Here is a 23,285-nt window from a genome sequence, read left to right as displayed (position 1 = left end):
AAACGTCCAATCACATCTTTTATTTTTAAGTGTATACTCAAAATTATTTTGGGTAGATGTCTCTTACTTAATTTATATGATGTTTGGTACATTAATACAAATAGAAATATATGATGTTGTATTTTTTTTTTTTTTTTTGTTGCTCAAGATACCATTGATTCTAAAAGTACAATTTCTAATTAATATCACTTTCTAACTAATTTTTACTAGTTTTACTGGGAAAATATCACATTCATGTAAAGAAATAGGCTAAAGCTAAGCCAAGTTGTGAACATTTTATTAAAGAAATTAAACAAATTTAAAAAATATCAAGTACTGTGTCACTTTAATTTGGTTAATTAAATGTTTACTTTTTCTTTTATCCCTGGCATAAATCTTTTTTCCTCTCTCTCTCTCTGTATACCCTTTTTTCTATTACTGTTGTGAGATGTATATATTTGTATTAATATGTACATGATTGCATGACAAAAAAAAAAGAAACGTCCAGTCACTTTAATAACTTTGTATTGTTTTAATAAAACCATAAGTAAACTGTTTTTATATTATGTTATTAGATCATATGAAATCAGTGTAAAAACTTTGATTTGTATATGTAACGAAGCAAACAAAACGCATTTCGTCTTAGAAAAAAAATCACCTACTAACTAGCACTAAAGACTATAATAGCCTTAAAGGGACTTTGATAGCACCTACTGGCGTAAAGAACACATAAACACATCGAAAAAGTAAGCGTCTGGTTTTAGCCAATCCAGTGGGCGAACGTCAGATTACGTAATTAATATTCATGAGCCGTGCCTTCTCCTTAGTAGGGTTAGTAAACTCAGAGCGGACGAGCTGCCTCAGGTGAGTCTAAATCGCAGAAAGATAAACAAGGAGGCACAACTGGTTTGCAAGGATCCTAAACTGGCTTACAAGGTAATTATTCATTTGATTAACTTAAATCACAGAGATGTCTTGTCAGTCGATTAATTACTAAAACCGCAAATGTACTTTAGTGAGCGTTGCACAGCTTGAATGAGACGGAAACAAGCTAATGTGAACTTGTGCTGATGTGATGTGCTTAGAAAGTTGGTAACCATAAAGACATGGTTTCTGCATACTTATTAGGTGAATTACCCTTGTTTTTAGACTGTTTTCAGAAACCGAAATCTTGAAAAGTAATAATAATAGTAATATTACATGTGTATGTTTGAGTTGCCATCAAATAAGAGTCACGTTTTCTGAATTTTGAGTCTTTAAATTGTTAACCTCAGATCATAGATTAATGAGCACATTGTAATACAAGTGTTTTATGTCTAAAAATTGGTATAATATAATGTACCACGGTGTTTTCACATATTTATTAGTAAATACCATGTATTTTGAAGATGGTGATTGTCATGCTACTGTACTATACCATGGTATATATCACTGTATCATCTTAAAGAAGAACTGTACTATACACATGGTACTATTTTTGTATGTTTTTTGGAGTACCTTACACTACTGTAAATACCACTGTACACGGAATTCAGTAGCCTAGTTTTTAGTAAGGAACGGCTTTCTCTTTCCTTGTTTACTTTTTCACACTGAAAATCTGTATTGCATGCTACTCGTGTAATTGTTGTACTGTTTAGTGTTGTTGTGTGCTTTGTGCTTTGCTTGCAATAGTTTAAGCACTTATTTGCATTGTCTTTGCTGTTAAAAGCCCCGTCTCCTCTGCAAATGCGTGAAAGCCACACTGAGCCTGTTTCCTGAGATAAAGCCCCTTTGGGATGTGGCAGAAACTTGTTGGCAGTGACGTGTTTGTAGTGTTGGGTAACTCAACTTTTAGCTGAAACTGATGACTGATCACCTTGTGAGCGCACAGGGAAATTCTGCATAACATACTGATCTAGATTTCTCACCCAAAACTCTCAGGATAAAAAGGTACAAAAGCTGTCACTGGGGTGTTATCTTCTCTAAAAGGTACATCATAGTGATACCTTAAAAGTACATATTAGTACCTAAAGTGTACATGTTTACTGATGTCCTATTTAAGGTACTAATATGTACTTTTTTTTGTGAAAAAGTGCTGTTCCCTGTTTCTGGGAGTGAACTTACTGCACTAAATCTGTCTTGGGGACTTTAATCTTTGCTTATTTATATTGCTGTGTTTATCAACACTGGTTGTTAACCAGATTGCATAATAGATTTGTTCTATTTAAGTTTGTTTTATGATTTTATGAATTAACAGCACGTATCCATGTGGTACGTGTTCTGTCGCTGCACTTGAATTTGAAACTGAAACACCTTATATAGTCATGAATGGGTGAATGTCACAAAACCTGTGAGGAACATGTCGGGTTACATTTCTACCAAGGTCAAAACAATTAAAAAAAAAAAATTGATAAAGGTCTCTGAAATTAATGTCTAATTAAGTTTCTTAATGTGTGTAGGATGTCTGCAGGACTTTTTGGGATCTGTAAGATTTTAAATGTTTTTTTTAAATAATCTCTTCTGCTCATCAAGGCTGCATTTATTTGATCAAGAATACAGAAAAGAACGGTAATATTATTACAAATTAAAATAACAGTTCTGTATTTGAATATACTTTAAAATATAATTTATTTCTGTGATGAAAAGCTGAATTTTCAGCGTCATTACTTCAGCCTTCAGTGTCATATGATCCTTCAGAAATAATTCTAACATGCTGATTTATTATCAGTGTTGCTGCTTAATATTGTTTTGAACCTGTGATAATTTTCAGGATTAATTTTAAATATATTTTAAACCTTTTCTAAAAGTACAAGTGTTTACTATTATTTTTACCTACACTGTAAACAAAATCTGTAGAAATTACAGTATTACTGGCAGCTGGTTGCCAGTAACTTACTGTAGATTTTAATTTATGCTATTTACTGGCAACAGTTTGTTCAAAGTTAATTGAACATTAAACATTAACAAGTCTTTATCTTTACAGAATAAAACTAAAATAACAGCCTCATGCAAAGCATTCTGGGAACCAAAATCTGAAGGAAAAAAACAGAAAAAGGTTGATGAAGGTTTCTGGTTCCCAGAATGCTTTGCAGTAGGTTGTTATTTTATAGTTTTATTCTGTAAAGACAAAGACTTGTTAATGTTTAATGTTCATTTAACTTTGAACAAACTGTTGCCAGTAAATAACATAAATTAAAAATCTACAGTAAGTTACTGGCAACCAGCTGCAGAACTACAGCAAATTTTTTACAGTGTATTTAACACATCCTTGCTCAATAAAAGTATTAATTTCTATCAAAAATAAATAAATACTGACCCTAAACTTTTTTAGCAGTAGTGTGTATTGTTTAAACTTTAAATACATGCTGTTCTTTTTAATGTATTATTCATAAAAGAACCCTAAAAAAAGTTTCACAGGTTACAGAAAATATTAAGCACAACTGTTTTCAACATCGATAATAAATCAGCATATTAGAATGGTTACTGAAAGATCATGTGATGCTTAAATAAATAATATTTTAAAGTATATTAAAATAGAAAACCATTTTTTGAAATTGAAATAATATTTCACAATATTATTTTTTTTCTGTATTTTTCATCAAATAAATTCAGCCTTGATGAGCATAAAAAAACTTAAAAATTACAAATCTTACTGATCCCAAACTTTTGAATATAAATATATTTATTTTATTTATTGAAATAATTTACATCGATTTTGGGCTAAAATGGAGTGTCCCGCTGCCCTATTGAACTCATAACTGCAGCTGTTTAGTTTATTTTACAAGATATGAAGCTACATTATCAGCAATTCGCTATGCATAACAAGGGCACAGATTTGCACCTTGCATGCTGAATCAATAAACCTGTTAATGAGCCCACAGGGACTGAATTTAACTCCACCAAACCTGCAGAAGCACTCAAAAAATGTTGTTTGTTTTGAAAATAGTACTAGTGATAGTTTAAACCTGGCCGGAAAACACATTTCATGCACACACACACACAAAAAAAAAAAAAAAAAAAAAAAAATATATATATATATATATATATATATATATATATATATATATATATCCATGCACTTGATTTATGGAAGGTGTCATGACTCATGACTGGCATGGAAAGAAAGATGTATGTGGGTCAAAGACGAAAAAGGGTTTAAGCATAAAAACAATGTGTAATACTGCTTTAAATTGTTGTTTTTCTAAAAAAAAAAAATATATATATGACAAAGATTTACGTTTAATTTAATTGCATTTTTGTTTTTGTTTTTCTGAGGAAAAAATAAATATCATAATATTTTCCCTATAATTTACAGAAGACACACTAAAATGTAATTTAGTGTAACAGTCAAAAATCAACAATTTTTTTTTATAACATTTTAATCGACAAATTACTTTCACCCCAAATACTAATTAGTTGTAATTCTACATTTTTAAAATGTACCGATATCCTAGGTTTGGCCAGTTTGTCAGTAAGAATTTAAAATACATTTTGATTATTTAAAATAAATCCTTTAAAACACAATAAAATTTAATATGCTTCATTAATCTTTTATATATGTTAATATGTACAAGTCAAAATAAGCATGTCGTTTGAATGTTTACATAAATGTTGACAATGTAACATTATTTCAACCAAATTCTGGCATTTTATTGTCCAAAAACTTAATTGAAACCTTAAAAGTAGACTCTTACACTACCGTTCAAAGGTTTGGGGTCAGTACATTTTTATTGTTTCTTTTTCTTTTTTTTTTTCTTTTTTTTTAAGAAATGAATACTTTTATTCACCAAGGATGTATTAAGTTAATAATAAATAATTTACATTGTTATAAAAGCTTTATATTTTGAATAAACACTGTACTTTTTAAACTTGTTATTCATGAAAGAATCCTGAAAAAAAAAATATATATTTGCCAGCGCAACTGTTGATATTATCCAACATTGATCATTCTAATAATAAATCAGCATATTAGAATGATTTCTGAAGGGTCATGTGACACTTAAGACTGGAGTAACAGCTGATAAAAATTCAGCTTTTCATCACAGGAATAAATTCTGTTTTAAAGTATGTTAAAATAAAAAAACATTATTTTATATTGTAAAAACATTTTGCAATATTTCAGTTTTTTTCTGTATTTTTAATCAAATAAATGCAGCCTTGATGAGCATAAGAGACTTCTTTAAAGACTATTACAAGTCTTACTGACCCCAAATTTTGAACGGTAGTGTACATTTAATGTGCTTTCCATGGACATAAAATGACTTTTGTAAATTTCTTTTGACATTTTAACATCTTCGACCCACGTGCATTGAACGTCTCACATCTGTTCGACATATCGCATGCCTTTATGTGCAAACAACAGCAAAACCAACACGCTGTGTCAACTGTTTCATTTAAGCTCTTTCAGGCAGTAGCCGTACCTGTTTAGCATTAATGTAAACAAGACATGACTTTGTTTGTTTCCAGGAAGTGATGTGTGAAAGATTACTGTCTGTGCTACATGCTGCGTGCCCATAAAACGTTCAGGAAGTGCCGCAACATTTGTTTGAAGCAAGTTGTTGGCTCACAGGGGGCTGATTATGGGGTTTGAACATGAAAACCACCTCAAGTCACGTGCTGTTTTTCACACAGTAAAAATAAGTTACAGTATTGAATTAACCTCACTTTAGCAATGCATTCTACTGTTTTCTTAAACTCTTCTAACATTAATAATGCGTCAAATCATGCAACACATTGTTCTGCAAATTTCTGGCACTTTGACCTTGATGTTTCTCATTTTAACACACTGAGAAGTTGAACTAGGAACCAAGAAGCACTCTAAATGCCATGTTGATGTTGTGACGTCATTAGAGATGAGGTAAAACAGGGAAATCATGAGCATAACATCATGTTTGTTTCCTCAGTATACGTCTGTCTCCATTAATGCCATATGTGTTTGGTTACAAGCCTCTGTTATAAAGGAAGTGCTTGCAGTAGCTCAGCACATGAGAATCAAATCTGAGATGCTGTGAAGCGTATATCATTTTACTTTAACGTTTGATTTAAGCATTTAAAGGTAAGAGAGTCTGTTTACATGCTATCAGAAATTATAATGTGGTACTAGGTTGGTTTTTAGGATGCTAAATTAAGACCTTGTTAAAGTGCTTTCACTTTTCAAATGTGTTTGAATGGAAAGTAAACTTGCTTGTGTAACTTGCCCGGGGCTTTGCACACACGTGAAATATTTATTGTATGCTTCAAAGTGAAACAATGTCCGAAATGACAGAAGGCAAACTTTGTGCTTTGTAATAAACTAGGTGTGGGCGATATGGCAAAATTTCATATCACAATTTTTTTCAGAATGATCATGATTCACGATTTCCTCACGATTCTTTATCATGTTGGTTTTACTATTTTGCAAGTTGTCTGAGTAGTACAGCCAAACTAATTTCCTTATTTTAACGCTAAAGCCTTACAAGGTTACAAAATATAAAATAAAAAGAATGGCAGATGTTTAGGCCAAAGTAGGCGAAAAAAAAATCTTTGTCATTTTTTTTTTATCTTTGTTATTAAAAAATAAGAGCAAAGATAGGTTACATGTTACAAACACACAACATATAAATATTAAATACAAACAGAGCTTTAATTATCAGGTACAGTAGGTGTGTTTAGCAGTAGCATTCAACAAATTGAATGAATAAATATAAAAATAAAACACTATGTACACTATATACAGTGGTGTAACGTAACAAAGTCATTATTTCATGCAGTACTTAAGTATTTTTTGGGAGTATCTGTACTTTACTTGAGTTTTTATTTTTCAGCCTACTTTTACTTTTACTCCACTACATTTCCTAATTAAAATGTATACTTTTACTCCGATACACTTCCCGAAGTATATTCATTACGTTCAGAAGTCAGAATCTCAGTCAGAATTGCGAGATGTAAACTCGCAACTGTGAGAATTTAGCATTTGCATTGAAATTTAGTTTTCTTTCTTTCACCTCCTTATTTCCGTCTCAAAAGTTTTTGTGAGCAAACACAAAGTTTATAAACTGATAATAAGACAGAATTGTGAATTTTATCTTGCAATTCTGACTTTTCTCTGAGATAAAAGTCAGAATTTGAGATAAATTTGCAATTCTGACTTTTTTTCTCGCAAATGAAAGTTTGTATCTCGCAATTCTGACTACTTTTTTTGAAAATTCTGGCTTTATTTTCCAATTTTGATAAATAAAGACAGAATTGCGAGATATAAACTCAGATTTCTGACTTTTTTTCTCAGAAATTAATGATATAATCTCGCAATTGTGAGAAATAATTTTCCTCACAAATGCAAGTTTGTATCTTGCGATTCTGACTTTTTTCTCGCAATTGCAAGATTGTATCTCGCAATTCTGACTATTTAGAAAATTCTGGCTTTTTTTCCAGAATTGCATAATAAAATCAATTCTGACTTTTTTTTTCTCCGAATTGGGTGATATAAACTTGCAATTGTGCGAAATAATTTTCCTGACAAATGCAAGTTTGTATCTTGCGATTCTGAATTTTTTCTCGCAAATGCAAGTTTGTATCTTGCGATTCTGAATTTTTTCTCGCAAATGCAAGTTTGTATCTTGCAATTCTGACTTCTTTTCAGGAAGTTCTGTCTTTTTCTGCCAGAGTTGCGTGATAAACTCAATTCTGACTTTTTTTTTTCTCCGAATTGGGTGATATAAACTTGCAATTGTGATAAATAAAGACAGAATTGTGAATTTTATCTTGCAATTCTGACTTTTTTCTGAGATAAAAAGTCAGAACTGCGAGTTATAAACTCAGATTTCTGACTTTTTTTCTCAGAAATTAATGATATAAACTCGCAATTGTGAGAAATTATTTTCCTCACAAATGCAAGTTTGTATCTTGCAATTCTGACTTTTTTCTGAGATAAAAAGTCAGAATTGATTAAATTCGCACTTCTGACTTTTTTTCCCGCAAATGCGAGTTTGTATCTCGCAATTCTGACTTCTTTTCAGGAAATTCTGGCTTTTTCTGCCAGAGTTGTGTGATAAACTCAATTCTGACTTTTTTTTTTCTCCGAATTGGGTGATATAAACTTGCAATTGCGAGAAATAATTCTCCTCACAAATGCAAGTTTGTATCTTGCGATTCTGACTTTTTTCTTGCAAATGCAGAGTTTGTATCTTGCAATTCTGACTTTTTTCCCGCAAATGCGAGTTTGTATCTCGCAATTCTGACGACTTTTCAGGAAATTCTGGCTTTTTCTGCCAGAGTTGCGTGATAAACTCAATTCTGACTTTTTTTTCCTCCAAATTGGGTGATATAAACTTGCAATTGCGAGAAATAAAGTCAGAATTGCGAGATACAAACTCAGATTTCTGACCTTTTTTTTCTCAGAAATTGATGGTATATACTCACAATTGTGAGAAATAATTTTCCTCACAAATGCAAGTTAGTACCTCACAATTCTGACTTCTTCTCAGGAAATTCAGTTTTTTTTATATCTTTTTAGAATATTCTAAATGGTGACGTCAACTTCTACCAAAGTGGGGTTTTTTTTGGTAAGATATCTGTACTTTTACTTAAGTATGGCTTTCAGGTACTTTATACACATAAATACATATATTATACATTGACTCTTGTTAAAGCAACTGTATTAAAGTTCTTCAGTCAAGAGCAATGAGTGTTTTTTCTTTGTGTTTTGTTTTAGCCTACAATCACCTAAAAATGACAATTCGTCACCTTAGAATTATAAGGTTCTATCTGCATTCTGAGCACTTTCGAGATATTGAGCTTCAAAGGTTTTGCATTCCATAGACTTCTGTAGATAGAACCATTTTTGTTTTCTAAAAAAAAAGGCCCAAAATGTACACAGCAAATAATGTAAATAAGTTGTCAAATAATAAGATTTTGACAAAAATGTCAGATAGAACCTTATAATTCTAAGGTGACGAATTCTGTCATCATTTACTCACTCTAGAGTTTTTTTTTTAAGCGTAAAACATTTTGTGCATAAAACTTATTTTGAAGAATGTGAGTAACCAAACAGTTGCTGGTCCCCCCAGTATTTTATTTATTTTCCCCCACAATCATAGTCAGTGGGGACCAGCTACTGTACTGTTATCCACATGCTTCAAAATATCTTCTTTTGTGTTCAGCACAAGAAAAAAATTGGAGGTTTGGGACAATAATGTGAATGAGGAAATTTTTAGGTGAACTGTCTCTTTAATAACAATCAGCAGCATGTATAGTTCTGTCACTAAGAGCTGCACTCATCTAATATAAAGGCACGCATCCATTTTCTCTCAAGGGTTTACTTTCACTTTAGACATAACCAACTGTGTTTATATGTAATCTTTGTGTTTTTGACAGTATTAGTGAATCAGATGGCAAAGATAACTGAGTCCAGTAATCAGGTGCTGTTTGACAGGCTTTTAGCGCACCTACGAAATAACGTTATTTAGGCTTTAAAACACATGTAAATAATGTACTTTAGTGATTGCGAATAAGTGCAGTGTTCCATGAGTGAATGTATGTCGTGTTATACAGTATATTGAGACGGGGGCACGCTATATTTTTTCAAAAGCAGTTCGTGGAGACATTTTAATCTTCCACGTCCACGATCAAAAATAGTCATATCGCACAACCCTATAAGAAACCCACTTATGCGTTTATGAAACCCACAAGAGTGCATTGCCTCAATTACACACATCAGTGTGAGATGCGAATCTAAATTTACACGTACATCATTGTCACATGAAACACTTAGCAATATCTTCCAACCCTTTTCTTTCTTTTTTTTTTTTTAAAGCTTGCAGCCAGTGACTCACTTGGTGTGATGCTATGCAGTTGTACCGGTGTGCAGTAGCTTGTTTGTTGTGGTAAACCAACCTAAATCTTGTTTTATGACATATCAGAATAGTCATAAGTGCTTTCTCTTCATTTAATGCTGGGTTAGCATATAGGGTTAAGTTCACGGTACATAATTTCCTGTTCAAAGTTGTGGAACTTGATTCCATAAAGCTCTTTCAGGCTGAACAAATGTAGTGCTTTTGTTTAGGCACTCGTCTCTGGAACTGAACTCAATCTTTCGTTTTGTTGTAAGTGCATTTTGTTTAATATAGTGATGTTTGTTGTCTTGTGTAATCTTGTACGGCATTTCATATAAATGTGTGTGTTTGGGGTGAGTACGTTTTTAAATGTTTTTTAAAGACGCTTCTTATGCTCATCATGGCTGCATTTATTTGATTGAAAATACAGAAAAATCATATTATGACGTATTAATGCAATTTATAGATGTTTTCTTTTTTAATATGTTGTAAAATGTATTTTATTCTATGTAAAGCTGAATTTTCAGCATCATTACTCCAGTCTTCAGTGTCACATGATCCTTTAGAAATCATTCTTATATGCTGATTTATTATCAATGTTGGAAACAATTGTGCTGCTTAATATTTTATTTTTGGAACCTGTCATACGTTTTTTTTTTTTTTTTTTTTTTCAGGAATCTTTGATGAATAAAAAGTTTAAAAGTACAGCATTTATTTTAAATAGACATCTTTTCTAACAATATAAGCCTTACTATCACTTTTTATACTTTTAAGTATTAATTTCTATCAAACTTTTGAACAGTAGTGTACATTGTTAAAAAAAAATATTTCTATTTTAACAGATGTTCTTTTTTAACATTTTAGTTTAAAAGAACATTTCTTTAAAATGGACATCTTTTCTAACAATATAAGTCTTTAATATCACTTTTTACCAATTGAACACATCCTTGCTGAATAAAAGTAATAATTTCTATCAAAAAAAAAAGAAACTATTGAAAACCCCAAACTGTTGAACAGTAGTGTATATTGTTAAAAATTTCTATTTGAAACAAATGCTGTTCTTTTTAACATTTTATTCATCAAAGAATCCTGAAAAAGTTTCACCAGTTCAAAAAAATATTAAGCACAACTGTTTTTAACATTGATAATAAATCAGCATATTAGAATGATTTCTTAAGAATGATTTCTTCTAATAAGCTTTGCATCACAGAAATACATGCTATTTTAAAGTATATCGAAATAGAAAACCATTATTTTAAATGGCAATAATTTTTACTGCTTAATATTTTTTTAGAATCTGTGATATTTTTTTCAGAATTATTTGATGAATAAAAAATTTAAAAGAATACCATTTGTTCAAAATAGAAATCATTTGTAACAACAGTATCGTTCAAAAGTTAAGGGTCAGTATTTATTTATTTATTTATTTTTTGCTGTAGCAAAAATGTGTTTAATTGACAAAGTTTTAGATGTATTGTTCGGAAAGATTTCCACTGAAATGTTAAATTTCATCGCTCAATCTGAAGCAATGAGTACAGCACTGTTCTACTAGCATGTTTTACAAAATAACTAAGGCATTTCAACAAAAACCTTTATTTTGTGGAAAACACCATGATCAAAATTAGAGAACAGTAACCACTGTAGCTTAAAAAAAATTAAAGACAAAACCTTTTTAGAGGGTTACAGCTGTCAAAAGTTAGTAGGAAGTGTAGAGGCCCTTGTTTAAATGACTTCAGCATATCTGCGGTCGCAGGACATCAGTATTTTCTCAGACTGCACTGGTGTGACCTTGGTCCACTTTTCTTCCACTCTCTTCCATAGTTTACTTATTGTAGTGGGTTTCTTAGCCATGCATTTGTTGTTCTTTCTGCTGATGGGAGGCTTGGTCAATGCAGAGTGGGCATTTGAAGCAGAAACAGAATGGTCTGACATTAGCTCTGAAATTATGCTACAAAAAAACTACATAAAAGCAGACGGGCTGATTGAGAATGCAAATTCACTCTCTACCGGCAGGTGGCGCTTATGGAACAACAGCAATACAGTGTTTCCCAGATTTTCACTGTAAACTAAGCAGCGCTGTGCTTTTAAATACTACATTAATATGAATTTATATGAAGGTAAGATGAAAGGAAAATACTACATCTAAACTCTTCTGAAGACAGTTAACTGACTTCAATCATCACATATTTTCAACTGGCTCTGCATGCATCGTTACATCCCTACTTACATCCCTATGTTGTCTTACATTGTAGGTAGTTTTTTAATTTTGATGTGCACTATATATTACTGTTGTTGTCACAATGATATTTACATTATATAGATCAGGGATCAAGGGATGGTTCACCCAAAAATGAAAACTATGAGTTACTCATCCTCAAGCCATCCTACTGTAGGTGTATATGCATTTCTTCTTTTAGACGAATACAGGGTTAATAAAGGCCTTTTAAAGTTTTTCTAAGAAAAATATCCATGTTTAAAACTTCATAAACCGTATTCTCTAGTTTCCACTGTCGTATGCATGTTCACAAGAGATTGATAAATGAGGAAGTGCAGTGGAGAGAGCAGAACAAAACACCAGTCATGCAGTCATACAAAATGCATTTGTAAAAAAAAAAAAAAAAAAACAAAGTTGGAGGATTTCAATATAAGGCAAGAGGAGACTGGGTTTTCTTTGCTGTAAACAAAACTTGGCTCTCGCAAGATATCTCACATACTATCCCTCCCAGAGCCATGTGGAGTACTTTATGTTAGATGGATGCACTTTATTGGATTTCTACTACTGAATCTCAACAGCCATTCACTGCAGAGCCAGGGCATTTTTTAATATAGCTTATTTGTATTTGTCTGAAAAAAGTCATATTTTAACTATTGCAGAAGCAGAGTAGTGACAGTAAGTGATGCAGATAAATAAAAGCCAGAAGGAAGATGCTTTTCGATAGGAATTATGACACTTATTTGTTATATTTAATCAGTCTTTCTTTCTTTGTCACCCCTATGCTTTCAGATTTGTTTTACATTAAAAATCAATCCGTTAATTTCCCATGAACTAATCAATACTAGTTCTAGTGAACTATCAGTTATACTGATATATATCAACAAAAACAAGGCTTTTTAAAAATAATTTCTAAAGAAAAAAAAGGTAGGTGTTATTTTTTCATGCTGTTGGTTTCTGGTTGCTTGCCAAGGTGTTGCATTTTGTTTGCCAAGGTGTTTTTAGTGCTCGGGTGTTTTGAGAGACTGTTAGATCAAATTCTCATGTCTATATAATATTGTGGTTTCTAGATGACTAATCATATAGGGTTTTTGCCTGTTATTTGCGTGTCTTCTATTTACTTTTACATTTATTCATTTAGCAGATACATTTATTTAAAAAAAGAGACTTAAAATTAGAAAAAGAAATTGTAATTTTAATTCCTGAGATATATTTCCTTCTTGTAGCACAAATACTGGTTGAGCTACGTGCCAAAATTAATCTTCAGAGTTTGTTTAAATACTTTTTCATTCGTCGGTGAATAGCTTTTTTGTTTGAAATGCCTTTGTAAACTCTCTTCGCTTGTCTCCGCAGCTCTTCTAGAAGGCTCCAGGCCTCTCCCATCACAATGGCCAACGAGTCAGACTCTGTCAGTCCCAGCCATGCTCTGTTTGACCGCTTTGTCCAGGCGCAGACGTGTAAAGAAACGCAGCAGAACTTCATTGAACTCTGCCTCCACCTGGAGGTCGAGCCTAAGGACTACAAACACTTCTATAATAAACTGAAGGACAGACTCAACTACTGGAAAGCCAAAGAACTCTGGCAGAAGATCGACAAGAGAGGCGCCCATCCGGACTATGAACTGGGCCAGGCATGTCAGCAAAACAAGGTACTATAAATTACTCGATAAATGTTAGATATTAGTTGTCTAATGCTGGGAAATGGAACCCAATCTCTGTCTTTCTCTGTGGTAGTGTTTAGTGTTGGGTGCGGGTCCATGTGGTCTCAGGACGGCGATCGAATTGGCTCTATTAGGCGCTCAAGTAGTCGTACTGGAAAAGAGAGCGGCCTTCACGAGGAATAACGTCCTGCATTTGTGGCCGTACACCATTAAAGATCTTCTGAACCTCGGTGCAAAGAAATTCTATGGCAGATTCTGCAGTGGATCCATTCATCACATAAGTAAGCATCTATATGTTTCGCTGTTTTTTGTTGTTGTTGTTTTAGTTTACTAAATGAATTAGTCAAAAAGAACTATGGTCTTAAACCAAATTTGAGGATTTGAAAATGCCTCAAATCTCTTATGCTCACCAAGGCTGCATTTATTTGTTAAAAATTAATAAAATATCAATAGATTCTAATAAAATAATCTAAATATTATGAAAAATTATTCCAATTTTAAATAAGTGCTTTCTATTTGAATATTTTGTCAAATCTAATTTATTTCTGTGATGCCATGCTGACTTTTCATTCAGAAATCACTCTAATATGCTGATTTGCTGTTCTTTTTTTGATCAGTTTCATGGATCTTTTATGATTTTTTAAAACGTTTTTAAGAATTTAATTCATTCAGATTCATTCAGAAATCACTGTAATATGCTGATTTGCTGTTCAAGAAACATTTATTATTATCGGTGTTTTATTTATAAGGTGAATTTATAGAACACATTTTATTTTACTTTTTTTGTAGAACGAAAAAAAAAATTAAAATAAAACAGTTTTTGTTCTAAAAATTCTCTTTATTCAGGTCACTTTGTACAAAAGTTTTGTTTTTAATTAAATGTAATAAAACAATTATTTTGTTATAAACAAGAAAAGAACAAAACAAAAAAGTTTTAATAAATTACATTTAATAAAAAAGTTTTTTGTTTTTAATTAAATGTAAAAAAAAAAAAAAAAAAACATTTATTTTATTGTAAAAACGTACCTTATACCACACTGTAAAAAGTTGTCACCAGTTTCAACTTAAAAAAACCTAAGTTCAGCAGCTGACTTAAAATTTTCAGTTAAATCAGCTTAAATCTACAAGTTATTTCAACTCACAACAATAAAATGTGTTAAAATGACTTGTACTTTTAAGTTGATTTAACTTATGAGTTGAAATTACTTGCAGTTTTAAGATGGTTTAACTTAAAATGTTTAGGCAGCTGCTGAACTTAGGCTTTTAAGTTGAAACTGGTGACAACTTTTTACAGTGCAGTCACATTGTACTAAATACTTTATTTATTAACATGCATTTAAATCTTTATTTTTAAACTTTTTATTTTACTACGTTTAATTAATTTAAATTCATTCAGAAATCACTCTAATATGCTGATTTGCTTTTCTTTTTTTGATCAGTTTCATGGATCTTTTATGATTTTTTAAAACGTTTTTAAGAATTTAATTCATTCAGATTCATTCAGAAATCACTGTAATATGCTGATTTGCTGTTCAAGAAACATTTATTATTATCGGTGTTTTATTTATAAGGTGAGTTTATAGAACACATTTTATTTTACTTTTTTTTTGTAGAACGAAAAAAAATTAAAATAAAATAGTTTTTGTTCTAAAAATTCTCTTTATTCAGGTCACTTTGTACAAAATACTTATTTAGTTTTGTTTTTAATTAAATGTAATAAAACAATTATTTTGTTAAAAACAAAACAGAACAAAACAAAAAAGTTTTAATAAATTACATTTAATAAAAAAGTTTTTTGTTTTTAATTAAATGTAAAAAAAAATAATAAAACATTTATTTTTTGTAAAAACGTACCTTATACCACACTGTAAAAAGTTGTCACCAGTTTCAACTTAAAAAAAACCTAAGTTCAGCAGCTGCCTTAAAATTTTAAGTTAAATCAGCTTAAATCTACAAGTTATTTCAACTCACAATAATAAAATGTGTTAAAATTACTTGTACTTTTAAGTTGATTTAACTTATGAGTTGAAATTACTTGCAGTTTTAAGATGGTTTAACTTAAAATGTTTAGGCAGCTGCTGAACTTAGGCTTTTAAGTTGAAACTGGTGACAACTTTTTACAGTGCAGTCACATTGTACTAAATACTTTATTTATTAACATGCATTTAAATCTTTATTTTTAAACTTTTTATTTTACTACGTTTAATTAATTTAAATTCATTCAGAAATCACTCTAATATGCTGATTTGCTGTTCTTTTTTTGATCAGTTTCATGGATCTTTTATGATTTTTTAAAACGTTTTTAAGAATTTAATTCATTCAGATTCATTCAGAAATCACTGTAATATGCTGATTTGCTGTTCAAGAAACATTTATTATTATCGGTGTTTTATTTATAAGGTGAGTTTATAGAACACATTTTATTTTACTTTTTTTTTGTAGAACGAAAAAAAATTAAAATAAAATAGTTTTTGTTCTAAAAATTCTCTTTATTCAGGTCACTTTGTACAAAATACTTATTTAGTTTTGTTTTTAATTAAATGTAATAAAACAATTATTTTGTTAAAAACAAAACAGAACAAAACAAAAAAGTTTTAATAAATTACATTTAATAAAAAAGTTTTTTGTTTTTAATTAAATGTAAAAAAAAATAATAAAACATTTATTTTTTGTAAAAACGTACCTTATACCACACTGTAAAAAGTTGTCACCAGTTTCAACTTAAAAAAAACCTAAGTTCAGCAGCTGCCTTAAAATTTTAAGTTAAATCAGCTTAAATCTACAAGTTATTTCAACTCACAATAATAAAATGTGTTAAAATTACTTGTACTTTTAAGTTGATTTAACTTATGAGTTGAAATTACTTGCAGTTTTAAGATGGTTTAACTTAAAATGTTTAGGCAGCTGCTGAACTTAGGCTTTTAAGTTGAAACTGGTGACAACTTTTTACAGTGCAGTCACATTGTACTAAATACTTTATTTATTAACATGCATTTAAATCTTTATTTTTAAACTTTTTATTTTACTACGTTTAATTAATTTAAATTCATTCAGAAATCACTCTAATATGCTGATTTGCTGTTCTTTTTTTGATCAGTTTCATGGATCTTTTATGATTTTTTAAAACGTTTTTAAGAATTTAATTCATTCAGATTCATTCAGAAATCACTGTAATATGCTGATTTGCTGTTCAAGAAACATTTATTATTATCGGTGTTTTATTTATAAGGTGAGTTTATAGAACACATTTTATTTTACTTTTTTTTGTAGAACGAAAAAAAATTAAAATAAAATAGTTTTTGTTCTAAAAATTCTCTTTATTCAGGTCACTTTGTACAAAATACTTATTTAGTTTTGTTTTTAATTAAATGTAATAAAACAATTATTTTGTTATAAACAAGAACAGAACAAAACAAAAAAGTTTTAATAAATTACATTTAATAAAAAAGTTTTTTGTTTTTAATTAAATGTAAAAAAAAATAATAAAACATTTATTTTTTGTAAAAACGTACCTTATACCACACTGTAAAAAGTTGTCACCAGTTTCAACTTAAAAAAAACCTAAGTTCAGCAGCTGCCTTAAAATTTTAAGTTAAATCAGCTTAAATCTACAAGTTATTTCAACTCACAATAATAAAATGTGTTAAAATTACTTGTACTTTTAAGTTGATTTAACTTATGAGTTGATATTACTTGCAGTTTTAAGTTGGTTTAACTTAAAATGTTAAGGCAGCTGCTGAACTTAAGTTTTTAAGTTGAAACTGGTGACAACTTTTTACAGTGCAGTCACATTGTACTAAATACTTTATTAACATGCATTTAAATCTTTATTTTTAAACTTTTTATTTTACTACGTTTAATTAATTTAAATTCATTCATAGATCACTATTATTATCAATGTTGCTTAATATTTTTGTGAAAATGTGAACGAAAATGTGATTTCATGATTCTTTGATTAAAAAAGGTCAAAAGAACAGTGTTTATTTAAAGAAAAAAATCTTTTGTAACATTATAAATGTCTTTACTGTAATTTTAGATCAATTTCATTGATCCTTGTCGAACAAAAGTTTTATTTACTTAAAGAAAAAAAAAAATTGACCCCAAACTTTTGAGTGAAATGTCATTCTGCACAAAACAATGTGTGGCAATACTTGAATTTATCAGGATTTGTTGAACTATGATATTGTTGATTAATATATTTAGCATAATATTTCAGGTGCAGAGGCAGAGGCAGGGCAGGTCATAGCATTTGATGAAAGATTACAAAAACATTGTTTAGAGTGTGCAGTAATGAAACATTCCAGTAGAACCAGAAAAGTTTATTAAGAAAGTAAATATAGTCTTAGTCAAAGTGAAACTTTGTTCTTTTCCTATAATGTATAACTTAAATTGAGGTATAATGAGGTCTGTGTTTCTTTAAGTGTCCATCAGCTTTTTTATTTTATTTAATTAAAAAATATTTGAAGTTAATATTGATCTTAATTTTACATATTTTCATAAAAATCATCCTTATCCAAGTCAGTTTGTACTATTTATTTATTAATTTATTTATTTTTATAAGGTGAATTTATAGAACACAGTTTTGTAGAATGAATAAAAAATAAATAAATAAATAGTTTTTGTTTTAAAAATTCTTGAAATCCAAGTCACTTTGTATGAAATACTCATTTTTAATTAAACGTAAAAAAAAAATTGTTGTAAAAACACATACCTTATCTTAGTCTCTTTGTACTAAATTCTTTGTTTATTTATTTATTTATTTATGCATTTATGAATTTATTTATTTTAAAACTTTTTATTTTAATGCATTTAATTCATTCAAATTAATTCAGAAATTACTGTAATATGCTGATTTGCTGTTCAAGAAACATTTATTATTATCAGTGTTTAAATGTATTTATTTTTATAAATTTATTTCACTTTTTTTGTAGATTAGAACAAAAAAGTAAAACAATTTTTTTCCTTATTCAAGTCACTTTGTATGAAATACTTATTTAGTTTTGTTTTTAATTAAATGTAATAAAAATCTACCTTATCTCAGTCACATTCTAGTTCCTACTGTATATTTATTTACTTGTTTATTTATAAGGTGAGTTTATAGAACAAGTTTTGTTAGTAGAACAAAATAATGTTAAAATGAATAAAACAACGATTTTTGTTTTTAATTAAATGAAAAAAAATATATTTTGTTGTAAAAACGTACCTTATTCTTTTGTACCAAATATTTTATTTATTTATTTATTTATTTACATGCATTTAAATCCTTATTTTATCAAGATTTGTTTAACTGTTATATTGATTAATACATTTAATATATTTCAGGTTCAGAGGCAGGGCAGGTTATTACATTTGATGATTATAATAACATTGTTTAGAGTGTGCACTGTGCAGTAATGAATCATTTCCAGGAGAACCATAAAATTGTATTCAGGTAGTAAATATAGTCATAGTGAAACTTCAAAAAAAAGTTATTGTCTTATGAATAAATTAAATTGAGGTTTAGTAATGAGGTCTGTGTTTCTTTAGGTATCCGTCAGCTACAGTTGATTCTGCTGAAAGTGGCCCTGATTTTGGGGGTGGAGGTGCACACAGGTGTGAGCTTCGAAGATCTGCAGGAGCCATCGGGAACCACAGGTACTGTACAAACCAGCTTTAGTTGTTGTCACGGGACATTAAAAGAACTGCAGTCATGTCATTATGAAAATAACATTTGTCCGTTAAATTTTAGTCTCATATCTCTTTCTTTTTTCTTTCTGTCAGGATGGAGGGCAAAGTTGTCTCCTGCATCCCACACAGCTGCGGCTTTTGAGTTTGATGTTTTTATTTCAGCTGGAGGTGGACAATATGTGCCTAATGGTAAGTAAAACATTTACAAAGATGAGTGGATTTCATGAAATTCACCTTTTTAAATTTTATTTATTTATTAAATATTATTTTAAAAATAGAAAATACAAAAATGAAGATTTAAATGCATTTAATTAAAAATATATAAATAAAAATAAAAACATCATCATTATAATAAACAATATTTATGTATTTATTTATTTATTTAAAAATGTTTATCTTTCTATTTTTTGTTGTAAAAACCCTCCTTACCAAAGTCACTTTGTACTATTTATTTATTTATTTTTAAGGTGAGTTTATAGAACAAATTTTATTTTACTTTAGTTTGTAGAACAAAAAATACATAAATGAAGTGTTTGTTCTTACAATTATTCTTATCCAAGTTACTTTGTATGAAATACTTGTTGTTTAAGTTAAATGTAATAAAAATAAATAAAAAAAGTAAATAAATTTTGTTGTAATAACCTACTCTATCCCAGTCACTGTGTACAAAATATTTACTAATTACTATTTATTTATTTATTTATTGAAATAAATTAAATGCATTTAAATCTTAAAGGTGCCATAGAATGGAAAATTATATTTACCTTGGCATAGTTGAAAAATAACAGTTCAGTACATGGACATGACACACCATTGTTTCCTCCTTCCCCCTGTTTTCTGGTGTTTGCAAAAGACCGCTGAAAAATGGGCTAATCTGAAAATAACAGCGACTATTATGTAATAGTCGCGATCATTAATAGTCACATCCCCAACATTTGCATAGCCCAATCATCAGAAGTTCTGCAACTAGGCTATTGTGAAAAAAAAACCAAAAAACTAATTGGCAGATCATGGGAATAAATGTTATGTTCCAGGTTGTGCAGGAGATGTTAAGTGCAGGGATGGGTTGATGTCTGTACTCAGAAAGGCAAGGAAAACAAATAACACGTTTTAATGAAATAAGAGACATGGTTAGCTTCTTGTTACATTCGCTTACCACATAAACAGAGTAAGGAGAAATGACTGCACAGACGATAGCGAATGATTTACAGATCCTGGGCATCACTAACAAGCATCTAAACTTGTAAAATATGTGGTAAGTACTGCCGCTGTAGTATAATCAGTCCCTCCAGAAAAACGCGATTATGCGATCGCATGATTCCATGCATAATCAGCCAAAGTCCGCATATTTATGCGGGGGACGCATTTTTTCAAATACGCCGCACTTTCGCCGCATAAATTGCAGATTTCCGCGCGCAAAATATGCGGGCTTGCATGATTTCATAATCCCATTTCCGTTTGGGTCTTTGTCTTCGTTCTTTCGAGTACTATTGTGGTCGCGCGTTGCCGCGACGTTCTGTCTTGCCTCACTTCATTTTCGCCTGCCTGACCAGTCCACATCAAGTGAACTGGACATCGGGAGATTGTGAGACCCGAATATTAATCCGTGTGGCCGTTTGGCCATCCCCGCACTGTTTCAACTGGAGGACTGTGTTTGTGGGGTTCGTATGGTACCATTAGATTGTTGTGTGGATGAAATTATAAGTTGATGTGAGTGGTTTGAGTGTGGTCTGTTTGTTTATTGTTGGAAGCGTGTGCGAGTGTGTATATGTACGAGTGTGTGAGCGTGAGAAATCGGTACTAAGGGTTGTGAGTTTACGTGATCTTATGGAGTAAATTTTGTTGTGTGTATATTGTTGATGGACCAGGTGTAACGTGATTGCATCTGTTATTTTGTTGCTTTTCTATTTTTGTTGATCAATTTTTTTGTGTGTGTGTTTATTGATTTGATTTGATTTATGGTCATTTGATTTTTTGTTTTTTTTTGTTTTTCGTGTTTAGTTGATTTTGACTTATGACTATTTGATTGTATTCTTTTTTGTATGTGTGTGTGTGTTTATTGATTTGTGTCAATTTGATGTTGATTTTGTTAATTTTGTTGGACGGGCTAAGGAGTGCTGACCACTCTAGGTCCATGTTAATGGGTACCCTTGTTCACTGAGTGATTTTGTTCTTCTGATTTTTACACGTGTCATCTGAATACACGTGTGTTTGTGGTGAAATGAGTACATTAGTGTACGTTTGAAGTGCGTAGTGAAGTGGAATTGGGGTAGGTTGGTTATTTCTCCTTGCCATCTGATGTGTTACTTTTGATTTGTCTAATTTGTTTATTTTTTTGTTTTGATTTGGAAGCCATATTAACCCCTTGTGTCCTAAATTGTGTCTGTGTGTTTAGCTTTTATCCCAGTAATAATAAAATATTGTATCTTTTTTTCTATATTCACGTCTCTGCTCTATTCTTGTGGGAACAGACCTGGGTGTCTTTGACCATTATTTCCCTGGGAGAGATTCCCAGGGTGGAGTAGTCGATGTTATAATTATAATTGAGTCCAGAATAACGAAATTCACCCCTTACGGTGCTACATCTGGCAATAAGGGTGTTGGGGGAATCACTTTTTTCTCTCTTTTTCACCAAACCGCAGTTTTTACAAGTTCCCGCAGTTTTTGCAAGTTCCCGCAATTTCATCGCATAAAATTGCATAAATATCCCGCATATTCAATCGCATTTTTTAAGAAAACATGCCGCATAATCAAGGATTTTTGCCCGCAACAATCACAAAAAAACGCCGCGTTTTTCTGGAGGGACTGTATAATGTTACACAGAACACGTGCGATCGCAGATCTCAAAAGTGAAAGTAAAATGATTGTGCATTCAAAACGGCAGTTTCAGTGCCCCGCATATTAATAGCAGCTTGAGCTCCGTGATTATATGTATATTTTCCTCCATGTGCAAGCTACTAAATGAGCCGCTCTGTGAAACAGCCAATCAGAGCAGAGCTCAGCATTATTATTCATGAACCTTCCAAATAAAGTAATAACAAACCATTTCATTCTAGGGACAAATCCTAGGGTTGGAAATGGTCTTGTAAAACCGTTTCTGGAGCAGTGTTGTTTTCGTCAACGATGACGATGACGAAATCATTTCGTTGACGCCACTTTTTTTCATGATGATAACGAGACGATGACGAGATAAAAATGGCTCGTTGATGACTAAAACATGACGAGACGTGTGTGAGTTTTCGTTGACGAGACGAGAATAGACAAATGTTAGTGGGTGGTCCGTCAGACATTTAAAATGCATGACATTTCCGCTTATTGTGCATGCCAATTAAAACTTAAAAAGTATCTGACGCTATGGCAAGCCGTTTTAGCATTAAATACTCTTTGCTAAAACCTAGTATGGCAAGCCGTTTTAGCATTCCATCCTTGTTTGTCTTTTATGTTCTAAAACATTCCTTCATTATTGTAATTATTGGTGAAAATAGTCGATCCGGAAGCTCACATTGTGTTGAACTATAGATCTGCTATTTTCAGAACTTATAAGTGACACTACCCAACAGCAAAATACTTACTGACCTACATTAATTTGTTAAAAGACTACTTTTTTCCCCTTTTTTGACTAAAACTAGACTAAAACCTTTTTGACTTTTCGTCGACTAAAATTTGACGAAAACTAAGAAGCATTTTAGTCCAAAAGACTAAGACTAAATCTAAGATGGTTGTCAAAAACAACACTGTTCTGGAGAATTTTTGCCCTTTCCTATGCCATGAACCTTCTATGTAGATATCAGAGAACAATTTAAATATATTGTATCAATTAGGGCTGGGCGATAAATCGAAAGCGATTCTAAGGCGCGTTTAGTGAATGAAGCCGGTACTTTGATTAGTAGTAAATCTCCATCACGTGCGTTCAGCTGCGTTCAGCTGGAGTGTTCAGAGGCGTAAATCACTGACAAGCTACGCCAAATCGAGCTCAAAA

The 23,285-nt window shown here is 30.8% G+C and overlaps 1 protein-coding gene across 1 annotated transcript in view; it reads left to right on the top strand.

Moving 5' to 3' along the window:
* The first annotated feature begins 826 nt into the window (after positions 1-826).
* The window catches only part of mical1 (microtubule associated monooxygenase, calponin and LIM domain containing 1), a 57,314-nt gene continuing 34,855 nt past the window's right edge, over positions 827-23,285 (top strand). The window contains exons 1-5 of the mRNA XM_073822749.1: positions 827-915; positions 13,333-13,627; positions 13,713-13,920; positions 19,166-19,273; positions 19,400-19,495. Of these exons, the coding sequence (XP_073678850.1) occupies positions 13,367-13,627; positions 13,713-13,920; positions 19,166-19,273; positions 19,400-19,495 (673 nt within the window). The 5' untranslated portion in view covers positions 827-915; positions 13,333-13,366. The remainder of the gene's footprint in view (positions 916-13,332; positions 13,628-13,712; positions 13,921-19,165; positions 19,274-19,399; positions 19,496-23,285) is intronic.

Source organism: Garra rufa, chromosome 18 (assembly GCF_049309525.1).
Source record: "Garra rufa chromosome 18, GarRuf1.0, whole genome shotgun sequence".
NCBI lineage: Eukaryota > Metazoa > Chordata > Actinopteri > Cypriniformes > Cyprinidae > Garra > Garra rufa.
The sequence above is the reverse complement of the archived record's forward strand: the minus strand, read 5'-3'. Positions and strand labels throughout refer to the sequence as shown.